Genomic DNA, 12,298 nt, shown 5'->3' with positions numbered 1-12,298 from the left:
CGAAACTTCTTCAGTATGTTATCACCTTTAGCCTGCTGGTGGCAAGTGATCTTGCCTTTATGACCAGTGCAGACCAAAATCAGTCTGCATGGACTAATTGTCTGCACAGTTTGCTATTCAGTCAGTAAATTTTCAGCAAACACCCCTACGAATAATAAATGGCAATGCCTAAATTGAAAGATAGACCAGTCCATTTAAGAAATTTAGTAGGGTAAAGTTTAAGTTTTTCTCTGGAAAAGAAAAGGGAGACTTAGCATGAACTCCTCTCTTACAGAAATATATTTATGGGGTTACGAGGGCGTTTATGTTCCTTAAATTAATTTTCTCTAATGGAATCCATGAAATACGAAAACTTTTAAAACATGGCTTTATTGTTAAACTAACCACATTCATTGCAACTGTTCATAAAAACATTAGGCATAGAAAAAGTACCGGTAGTTCTGCTCCAAAGCTGTCACATTACCTTTTGAAATTAAAAAAAAAAAGATGTTAACAAGAGCTCCGCCAAGCGGGGCAATATACGCCCGAAGGGTAACATCAGCGGATGGGAGCAAAATTTAAAGAACTTGACTGTTGAAGCCCAAAGGACTGGAACAACAAAGGGAAGAACTTCAAAAAAAAAATCTAAGTCCACAAAAAAATATTCAAAGTCCAAAAAAAAATCCTAACCAGGTATAGATATGTCAAAATACACCTAAAAATTGGAGGTACCATCCATGTTGTACCACAGAAAAGTGGTATCGGTTTTTCCCTACGGCCAATAATAAAAAAGTTTCCTTGACCTTGACCTTGAAGCGAGTCATCCGAAACATGCAATCTGCATGTCGTCTCAGTGTGGTGAACATTTTTGCCAAGTTTCTTTCAAATCCTTCCACCAGTTCAAGAGTTACAGAGCGGAAACGAAACAAACTGATATGACATTTGACCCCTAAGTTTGACCTTGACCTTGAAGCGAGTCATCCAAAACATGCACTCTGCATGTCGTCTTGGTGTGGTGAACATTTGTGTCAAGTTTCCTTGAAATCCTTCAAGGGGTTCAAGAGTTACAGAGCGGACACAAAATAGCTAACAGACAGACGGACAGGTGGACGGACACCTGGGGTATAACATAATACGTCCTTTTGGGCATATAATGAATCAAATTCTATGCTCTTTGACAAAATCACTACAACAAAACTTTATCCTAAGCCACATCACAGAAAACAAGTCGTCCCAAACTAAATTTGCAACCATATGTACGGTGGTAAAGCTATCGAAATTAAAATATCTCAAGTAAATTAATTAACAAACTGTCAAAATACCTGCTCCACTTTAAAATATTACACAATTCCTTACTAAATTTTATATCACAACATTTCAGGATGGATACACTTCTCCATATAAGAAAAAGACATTTTAGCAAAGATAAAATTTCGAAAAGTAAACAAATTGCCGAAAGCATGTCATTATGTCCCTAAAATGCTGGAATTTAATCTTACAATATATAGACACCTTTCCTTAAAAACTGTGAAAAGTCTGCCTAGCTGTCATTGTTTTTGCACTTAGAAATAATGGAACTCAAATCCGTGGGTTACTTTGGGTTGGAGTTAAGCCACAAGAAAAAATACCTGGGTTTCCAACCAACAATGTCGACGTTCTTAGAAGCTGAATTTAAAAATAAAAAAATGTTTGTGTAGCTAAACAACATCAGTTAGACCACCCTCACATCTTACAATCCTTAAATACTTTTACATCTTTAAAGGCCCATCTAGTAACTGTTAAAAATTTTGGTAAATTTCAAAGTGCAAGAACGGAAATAATTTTGTTAAAACAGCAGAGAGAGTTATGGGAATTTATATAATTTGACTCTTGAGACTTACTGTGAAATCATTTAATTTCGTGGGCATGAAATTTCGTGGTTTTGGTCAAAACGGCAATTTCGTTGGGATATGAATTCTTGGATTTCAATGTTTGAACATAAAATGAATAGGAATTTTACTTGTTCGTTGGGATTAAATTTCGTGGATTGACTCAACCACGAAATCCACGAAAATTAGTCCCCAACGAATATTAATGATTTCACAGTATTTTAAGTATCAAAATAATATCTGTAAAGGTTCCAGTGATACTTAATGAAACTATTTCTTTATACATTACACAACTTTATGTTAAAACTGGAAATTGCCAAAATCACATAAGGAGAAAAATGTATTTTGCAGACTGCCATTACGGGTCAAGCACACAACTTTCCGTTAAAACCATGAATTGCCAAAATCGCATCTGGAGAATATGTAATCTGCTGACTGCCATTACGGGTCTCCTACCTTAACAGAAATTTTAAATTACATAAAAATTTCTACATAAAAATTTACTTGGCCTTAACCAAGGGGAAGTGATTTTTGTAAAATCAATGTGTTAGATTTACAAGTGCATCCTATCTTATCAATTATGCTATTAAATTCATTGGAAAAGCAAAAATTTATTTACAAAGATAAAGTTTGATAAAGTACACCTATTAACTACTCAATTTTTGCACTTTGGATTTAACTGTAATTTTTAAATCTGATATCAAAACAAGAATTACTTTATTATCAATAACAATCTATCATTATTGCCACTAAATTTAAATTTATCAAACTATTGCCAATTAAAATTATAAATTTTAGTCCAATAAAAGAGTAATAGGAACTACGATATATAGCCAGCAATAAGCCCCCACTACTAGAAGGAACATGAATAAATTTTGTCATATCTGCTGTCATATGAACTATGTTTTTTATACTGAGCCGCAGTTAAATTTGCAGTAGTTCTTGTCAAGTGCAGTTTTTAACAAAGTTCAATGAAAACAGAGCTGCAGGTCAGTCAGAACATCTAAGTGATAGAAAGTGGAAGCTGACTTATTGCTTGCAAATCTAAAATCCTTGCAGAGCCCTTTTGAGAAATACTGGCATTTTACTTTTGTGAACTGCAGAAGAGAAGAAACTGCAGCAGAATGAGTGAAATAAGCCAATTTCCCAATTCTCCAAATAAGCCAATTTCCCAATAAGCCAATTTTCCAGTTCTTCAAATAAGCCAATTTTCCAAATAAGCCGATTTCCCAATTCTCCAAATAAGCCATTTTCCAATTCTCCAAATAAGCCAATTTTCCAAATAAGCAGATTTCCCAATTCTCCAAATAAGCCAATTTTCAAGTTCTCCAAATAAGCCAATTTTCCAGACAAGCCAATTTTCCAATTCTCCAAATAAGCCAATATCTCAACTCTCCAAATAACCAAATTCTCCAAATAACGCATCATTTATAAAGAAGGAAAATATTTCTTGTACTTTTACCTATCTTTTGTGACTGACTGATGGACAAACACACAAGTGATTGAGAGAATGTTTTCAATGACCTCAAACATATTTTGCAGGCGTGTCTACATGGGCATGTGCTGGTATGCAGGTATGTGCGAATGTGTCCAAGTTTAGCTTTTTTCGTTGCAATGAGCACAATGCCCAACTTTAAAGTACTGCCTCAAAGGAATATCATGCAATTAACTTGGCTCTAAACATCCAATCATCAACCAGAGATTTTCAAATATTTATCAGGTATTCACAGGGGCCAGGTAACATGAGGAACATTTAGATGATGAGTAAAGTAGCGATTTTTGTACAATTAAAGTCTCAGTTTTACAAATTTTTTAATTGTTGTAATGACTGAAGAGGAGTCTATTAGTTCAACAGCTTAAAAACAATGCTAATGAGGAATAAAAAGACAGTAACTGTTATCAACTAGACCTAAACTTTGTAACATTTCAGGTACAGCGGTCTTTGAAAAACCCCAGTAAAATGTTTAATACAAATATGCACTTTTGTAAATAGGTCAAAATAACTGTTACTGCAAAACTCGTGCAAAACTTTCACTAGCAGGCAAATAAACTAGAGCTGCTTTTGAGAAAAGCGCATGTCTCCCACAACTGCCTAATGATAACAGATTGGCATTTCTTCTCCATTATGTATCTGAGTCAACCATGCACCAATACATGCATCACTGGTGTCAGTGTACAGTGATTTCTTCGTAATTCAAGGGCCATAATTCCGAAGTGCCTGGGCCGATTTGGCTAGTTATCGAACTTGGCTGAGGACTTACTGGCAAACACATTTTGTTCAAGTTTGGTGAAGATCGGGTAAGAACTGTTCGACTTAGAGTGCGGACAAGATTTGTGACAGACAGACACACACACACACACACACACACACACACACACAAAGACTGGAGTAAATCAATATGTCTCCCACACCACTCTGTGGTGGGAGACATAATTATATCATCTATATTTACAAACTGCAATATATGGGATATTTAATTCAAAATATTTGAGTAAAATAAACTTGCTCATGTAAGCACCAGGGACTTTTTAAAAGCTTTCATACAAAAATAAAAAACAGAAAAAAGAACTGTTACTTGTCAAAACAGAGTTAAAAAAATAAAACACAAAAAAATTATCTTACCTTTTTTATGTAACTTTTTAAACTCCTTATTCAAAAACAAATACAACCTCAAAGAATTTGGTTACCAAGGTAACAAAACATCAAATTTCTGAATTTTCACAATAATTCAGTAATAGATGGTTTCATCCCATGAAAAGACAGTAAACATGCAATTAATACTTTAATGATGCCTGAATACACTTAAACATACAAAACTAGTTGATGGTATAAATTTTCATTAAAGGTTACACTAAGGTTACACAAAAATGCAGAAGTAGGACTTGAAATTGTATTTAAACTAGTGTACTTAAGTACAAATGCCTAAACTGCTTTGGCGACGATTCAAATATCAGATGAAGAAGTACCAATTTTTGCTATGAGATAAAAATTGTCTAATTTCTAAATAAAAATGCTTTTGTATAATCCATTTTAAATAAACTAAAATCTATGTCAAAGTTAGGAAAATAAGACAATGTTTTTAAGAACATACCTTTCAGCTTTTTCTAGTACATATCATATCTTTGCAGGAAGTTAATTTCAAATAATATTACAAGATGATGTTCCAACTCATTGACCTTTGACCTATTAACCCCCAATACTGCATTCTTTAGTTACTGATCAGAAACTTTTTTTAGTCTCAATGTCACTGTGACCTTGACCTTTGACCTGCTGACCTCCAATATTATATATTACATCTACTGACCACCTCAATCATCCAAGGAAGTTTGACAACTGTAAGCTAGTGTTCTTTAGTTACTGAGAGGAAATCGTTTCAGTCTCAATGTCACTGTGACCTTGACCACTGACCTTCTAAACCTCAAAGCAAAATGGGTCATCTACTGACCATAGGCAATCACACTATAAAGATGACAATTGTAAGACCAAGCCTTCTCTAGTTATGAATAGGAAACCAATTTTATCTTATGTGGCAGAGTGATGGAGAGACAGTGGAATGAACAGATCAAGGATGTGGCTGAGTGATGGACAGACAGTGGAATGGACAGATCAAGGGAAAAATAGGATATGTATATTCTACATTTGGCTTTCTATCTATGTCCCAAGTTTCACGAAAAAAATTGCCTGCAACAGACTCCACCACTTGTGACTGTCTTAAGAATAGATGAATGGACACATGGATGGACAAATGAAGAAAATAAAATAATCATTATACAAATGAGGCAGAACACAATAAACTTACTGAAGTAGCTTATAGTGGCAGCTCTACTGCTGAATATCAGGAATAAACACAACAAACTTACTTCTTAAGTAGCTTATAACGTCAGCTCTACTGCCGAAAATCAGAAACAATAAAATACGGCAGAACGCAATAAACTTACTTCTAAAGTAGCTTCTAGTGGGAAGCTTAATATCAGAAACATAACAAGAGCTGTCAGAGGACAGCAATGCTTGACTATCCAACAGCCTTGTCATTTGAATGAATACGTAAATCGAAAAAGGGGTATAATTTTGTAAAAATGCAAAACTGTGTTATGAAACCTGCACAGTGCTTATCAGCTCATGACAGTGGACAAGTGTGTGAAAGTTTCAATTCATTCCCATAAGTAGATACTAAGATACCAGCTTACATACAAAAACTTAACCAAAAAAATGCTAAGTTGAAAAAGGGGTATAATTTTGTAAAAATGTGATGATTTTTTTTTTCTACTTTCGTTTTTGTTCGTTTACTTCTGGATTGCATTGTACTTATGCACGAAAACTATTGACGGCCTGTTTGTCTATCAATTAAGAATGCATCCTGCCAACAACGCCAAGACAAACAGGCCGTCTGTAGTTTTCGCACATAAGTACGATGCAAACCCGAAGTAAACAAACAAAAACGAAAGTAGAAAAAAAAATCATCACAAATGCAAAGTAGAGTTATTGAACCTACGCACTGCATGTCACATCATGACAGTAAACAAGTGCGTGAAGTTTCAATCCATTCCAATTAATGGATACTGAGATACCAGCTTACATACAAAAACTTAACCAAAAACCACCTTGTCAATTAAATAAATACAAAAGTCGAAAAAGGGGCATAATTTTGTAAAAATGCAAAACTGTGTTATGAAACCTGCACAGTGCCTATCAGCTCATGACAGTGGACAAGTGTGTGAAGTTTCAATCCATTCCCATAAGTATGGAAGTATACTTTACAACAATTTAACCAAAAACTGCTAAGTTGAAAAGGGGGCATAATTTTGTAAAAATGTGATTTTTTTTCTACTTTCATTTTTGTAGAGTTATTGGACCTGCACAGTACAAGTTAGATCATGACAGTGAACATGTGTGTGAAGTTTCAATCCATTCCCATTAGCGGGTACTGAGATACCAGCTTACATACAAAACCTTAACCAAAAATTTCTAAGTCAAAAAATGGGCATAATTTTGTAAAAAAGCAAAATAATAGAGTTATGGAACCTGTGCAATATAAGGCAGCTTATCACACTAAATAATTACGTGAAGTTTCAATCCATTCCCTCAAGTGGTTACTGAGATACCAGCTTACATACAAAAACTTAACCAAATCGGGACGTGAACGCCGGCGCCGACGCACCGGCGAGTCTAATAGCTCTACGTATTCTTTGAAAAGTCAAGCTAAAAATGAGGCAGAACACCATAAACTAACAACTGAAGTAGCTTGTAGTCACTGTGGCAGCTTTACTGCTGAATATCAGGAATATACAAATTAGGCAGAATACTATTAACTATGTCTGTTCCTGACATTCTGCAGTTTATGATGTTCTGACACTTTTGTGTGTTCCTGATATTCATCAACAGAACTGAAGCTTTAAGCCACTTTATCAAGGACACAACAATTAGTTTAAGAAAAATACAAATGAGGCAGAACATCATGATCTGAATGTTGATGTAGCTTACAGTTTCTGTTGTACTGCTGAATGTCAGCGAAATACAAATGAGGCAGAACACCTCAATCTGAATGCTGATGTAGCTTACAGATTTTGTTGTACTGCTGAATTTCAGAAAAATACAAAAGAGGCAGAACATTACAATCTGAATGCTGATGTAGCTTACATTTCTGTTGTACTGCTGAATGTCAGAAAAATACAAAAGAGGCAGAACATCATGATCTGAATGCTGATATAGCTTACAACATCTGTTGTACTGCTGAATGTCAGAAAAATACAAAAGAGGCAGAACACCTCAATCTGAATGCTGATGTAGCTTACATTTCTGTTGTACTGCTGAATTTCAGAAAAATACAAAAGAGGCAGAACACCACAATCTGAATGCTGATGTAGCTTACAACTTCTGTTGTACTGCTGAATGTCAGAAAAATACAAAAGAGGCAGAACACCACAATCTGAATGCTGATGTAGCTTACAATTTCTGTTGTACTGCTGAATGTCAGAAAAATACAAATAAGGCAGAACACCACAATCTGAATGCTGATGTAGCTTACAACTTCTGTTGTACTGCTGAATGTCAGAAAAATACAAAAGAGGCAAAACATCACGATCTGAATGCTGATACAGCTTATAACTTCTGTTGTACTGCTGAATGTCAGAAAAATACAAAAGAGGCAAAACATCACGATCTGAATGCTGATACAGCTTATAACTTCTGTTGTACTGCTAAATGTCAGGGAAATATAAAAGAGGCAGAACATCACGATCTGAATGCTGATACAGCTTATAACTTCTGTTGTACTGCTTAATGTCAGGGAAATATAAAAGAGGCAGAACATCACGATCTGAATGCTTCTGTTGTAATGTTGAATGTAAGAAAAATACAAATGAGACAGGCTTAAACATCACAAAATAAGTGCTGATGTAGCTTATAGTTTCAGTTCTACTGCTACCTATCAGGTTGAGGAAAAAGTTCTGAAATAGACACAGGTATAATTATGGATGATGTAAAAATGGTAAATTTCAACTACAATACTGTGTTTATATCATTAGCAATAGATCTAAATCAACAAACATATAACAAAATCACAATAGAAAATAAAAGATTTTTTATAATGAGTATTGTAATGAATCCAAAGTGTGATTTATCAATTAAAATCTGCTAATCTTGTGTTTTAGATTATGTTTGTTGTGCAGTAATTACAACTCTATCTCGTATTACAGGTAATAATAAAGCATAAAAGGCATATTAATGAAATTTCTGCCTTAAGTTTTCATTAGAATCTCTGCAGTTTGGCTTATTTCTGTATCAATAAGCTTATGCATTAATCAATATAAATCAAAGCTTCCAGAAAACTGATGGTGCAGAGAATATGGTTAGACTGGTAAATGATATTTAAAAACATTCTTCTAGAATTTTTTGTAAACTGACTTAATTAAATACTGGCGAAATTACATTTTTTTTAGTTATTTTTAACTGCAGACTTATCTGTTAACCTCGTTCCTGAAAAACATCCTTCGGAAAGACTAAGTTGCCTGGTATGTGTACAGTGTGTGTGTTCGGGTTTAACGTCTTTTCCAACAATTTTTCAGTCATATAAACGACGGTGTCTACTTGTAGCAGTGAGCGCATTGCCCAACTTTATAGTGCTGCCACACTGGAATATCACGCCGTAGACACGTGGCATGATACCCCACCCAGTCACATTAAACTGACATCGGGCTGACCAGTCCTAGTACTATCCTCTTAATGCTGAGCGCCAAGCGAGGAAGCTACTAGTACAATTTTTTACGTCTTTGGTATGACGCGGCTGGGGATCAAACCCACGACCTCCCGCACTCGAAGCGGACGCTCTACCACTAGGCTACCGAGCGGTTGATAAGTGTACAGAGATATATTTTAAATAGCTTACTATCATCAGTTTATTTTCAGCTCACAAAAATTGTATTATAGCATATTTTGATAAATAAATCATCAATAAATTCAAATACTATATGCACTGAATTTATATGATACCCACTTTGTCAAATATGTTTGCCAGATTCAGTTGATTAAATATGACTGCATGATAATGCAAAAAGATTGTTGGGTCAAGGCGGTAGAACTACTTTTAGTTCCATTTTGTCAGGGTTTTACAACACGGAATGACTGATTTTTGGACGTCAGTATGTATAGGATGATTATTTGTTTCAGTGCAAGATCAAAATATGAGCCGCACCATGAGAAAACTAACATAGTGCGTTTGCGACCAGCATGGATCTAGACCAGCCTGCGCATCCACGCAGTCTGGTCAGGATCCATGCTGTTTGCTTTCAAAGCCTATTTGAATTAGAGAAACTGTTAGCGAACAGCATGGATTTCAACCTGACTGCGCAGATGCGCAGGCTTGTCTGGATCCATGCTGGTTGCAAATGCACTATGTTGGTTTTCTCATGGTGCAGCTCAATTTTTCACAAGTGGCATCACTAAGAGTGAAAATGTACATTATGTTACCGGTATCCAAAAATGAAATATATTTCAATCTTATATGTAAAACGAAACAATTTTTATTTTTATTTTATGACTTCAATGGTTTTAACCAAATTACTGTGAAATCATTAATATTCATGGGGGACTAATTTTCGTGGATTTCGTGGTTGAGTTAATCCTCGAAATTTAATTCCAACGAACAAGCAAATTTCCCATTCATTTTATGTTCAAAAGTAGAAATCCACGAATTCATATCCCCATTTTGACTAAAACCACAAAATTTCATACCCACAAAATTCAATGATTTTACAGTAAACGCATTTTATCCTCGCAATGTCACATGTGTTGTGTCAGGACGTCAGAAGGTTATGACGTCACTGTTGCTATGTTGAAAAATTCAAGTCGAAAAGCTCTATGAAGTTTCCATATTTCTCAATGAAAAGTATAAAATAAAAGATAATACTAAGACTGATCCTTTGCCCCAGACTCTGCATATTGGTTAATGACTGCATGATTTTTTTTGGTGGGGGGAGGGGAGGGGGGGGCGAGGGGGGGCGATGAGAAGCACTTCAGCTATTATGAATTTTGTGATTTACAGAGGTTATTAGCATCAGAAATTATCGAAAATGTGTAAAAAGATTCCATTAAAACTTTACAAATTACAGTCCCCATTAAAATGCACCTGCCAGTTTTTTTGAAGTATTGTTAAAATTTCCATAAAAGTATTCAACATACATCACTCCATAAACATACTAAAAAAAAATTAACGTGAACTATTCTAGCAATTTATAGGAAAACTTACATAAAGAATCAGAAAACGATAACTATCCTAGCAATTTATAGGAAAACTTACATAAAGAATCAGAAAACGATAACCCCTAGTGTATATCTGCACAGTGAATAATTATTCTCGTAGAATGTTATAGTTTTTATTGGATTCTGATGCCATATTAGTGTTCCAATTTGAGTACTAAACAATAAATTCAATTAAGTACAGAAATTTTGTTGATATAACTTACCAAACAAAAATCTTCAAAAGTGGTATTCAAATTATACGAAACACTATGAAACTTTGTCGGTAAAAATGGTTCAGCATTAATATTCATATCCTAGCACCCCGGCAACAATTTATTCACTATATTCAGGCTATTTTATTCACAGTTTCCGTGATTCCAATATCAGCAAAAGTATCTCACTTTTATTCCATTATAATCCAATACAAATTCCATAAAATCCATGCATACATTAATCAAACTTGGAGAATCAACAGTCAGAACTGTAATAATGTAAACCTCTTCTCAAAAACTCTAAGAAAATCCAAATTCCTCGGTAAAAAAAGAAGAGTATTCAAAGATCCACATTATGTATTAGTTTAACAATTTGTGATAATCACTCTGTGAATCTTGTTTATATCAGAACATTAAAAGCAATTATGCACTCAAGTTAGCAAAAAGTCCCAAGATGAGAAGCAAATCTTATTTTCAGATGCAGACAAAGATCTACAGGGGCGTATCTAGCTGATTTAAGGTCACAAGGTTACATCTACTGTTTGATGTAATAAATCTGTAGTAAGTTGTTTTGTGATGGCAGGCCTAATCAAGATATAGGTTACGTGTCATTCTAGAAGTCTCCGGAAAATGCAGGTAGTAGAATGTTTTGTTTTTTTTTAATTTTAGAAAATATCTTCAATAAGGCCCTTTTTTAAATTCTTTGGTTTACCTGAACTGCCAAGATGTTGTTGGATTTAATGTCGCACCGACACATGATAGGTCATATGGCGACTTTCCAGCTTTCATGGTTGAGGAAGACCCCAGGTGCCCCTCCGTGCATTATTTCATCACAAGCGGGCACCTGGGTAGAACCACCGACCTTCTGTAAGCCAGCTGGATGGCTTCCTCACATGAAGAATTAAATGCCGAGTGAGATTCAAACCCACATCGATGAGGGGGGGGCAAGTGATTTGAAGTCAGCGACCTTAACCACTCGGCCACGGAGGCCCCAGAACTGCCAAGATGACACATGGCCGTAGGAGAAAATATGTTTTTCCGATTTTATTTTATTGCTGAAAATTTTTGAAACGCTGGTTCCTGTTAACCATAGAATCAAAATTAAAAGGCCTGATGTCAATTTAATGGCAAAATATCTACTTTTCTACAGGTGTAAAAATTGCAGTCATTAAAAAAATTCAAATAACTTTTTTAAATTTTACAAGGAAATTGAAAAGTAATGTTGCTTTTATGCTATAAAAATGTCCTGAAAGTTTAAAAACAATCAATCAACAGAAATAATGCCAAAATTGAATTTTTACAACTTTTTGGGCGTTCAAAATGGCTGAAATTCACAACAACAAAAATTCCTAACCAAAAACAGAACAAAACCAATAAAGATTTTCTAAAATTTTGAAAGTTCCTGTTACCATATTTTAAGATCTTTCGAATGACATATAATTTATAAATGAATGCTTTAATCTTATATTCAGAGCAAAATCATGGAAAACTTGTAATGAAAT

The 12,298-nt window shown here is 34.7% G+C and overlaps 1 protein-coding gene across 8 annotated transcripts in view; it reads right to left on the bottom strand.

Annotated features, from left to right (window-relative positions):
- LOC123531388 (RNA-binding motif, single-stranded-interacting protein 3-like) overlaps window positions 1-10,954 on the bottom strand; it is a 202,307-nt gene extending 191,353 nt beyond the window's left edge. For 2 of the 8 annotated variants that reach the window (XR_006682415.2, XR_006682416.2), the window contains exon 1: window positions 10,809-10,948. Coding sequence is in view for 6 of the 8 variants with exons in the window: in XM_045312277.2 (XP_045168212.2) it covers window positions 10,809-10,895 (87 nt within the window). In the remaining 2 variants the exon portion in view is untranslated. Of the gene's footprint in view, window positions 1-10,808 lie in introns of all 8 variants that reach the window. The other 6 variants (XM_045312277.2, XM_045312276.2, XM_045312279.2 and 3 more) reach the window with 6 other exon arrangements.
- Between the last annotated feature and the right edge of the window lie 1,344 nt (window positions 10,955-12,298).

This window comes from Mercenaria mercenaria, chromosome 11, assembly GCF_021730395.1.
Source record: "Mercenaria mercenaria strain notata chromosome 11, MADL_Memer_1, whole genome shotgun sequence".
In the NCBI taxonomy this organism is placed as follows: domain Eukaryota; kingdom Metazoa; phylum Mollusca; class Bivalvia; order Venerida; family Veneridae; genus Mercenaria; species Mercenaria mercenaria.
The sequence above is the reverse complement of the archived record's forward strand: the minus strand, read 5'-3'. Positions and strand labels throughout refer to the sequence as shown.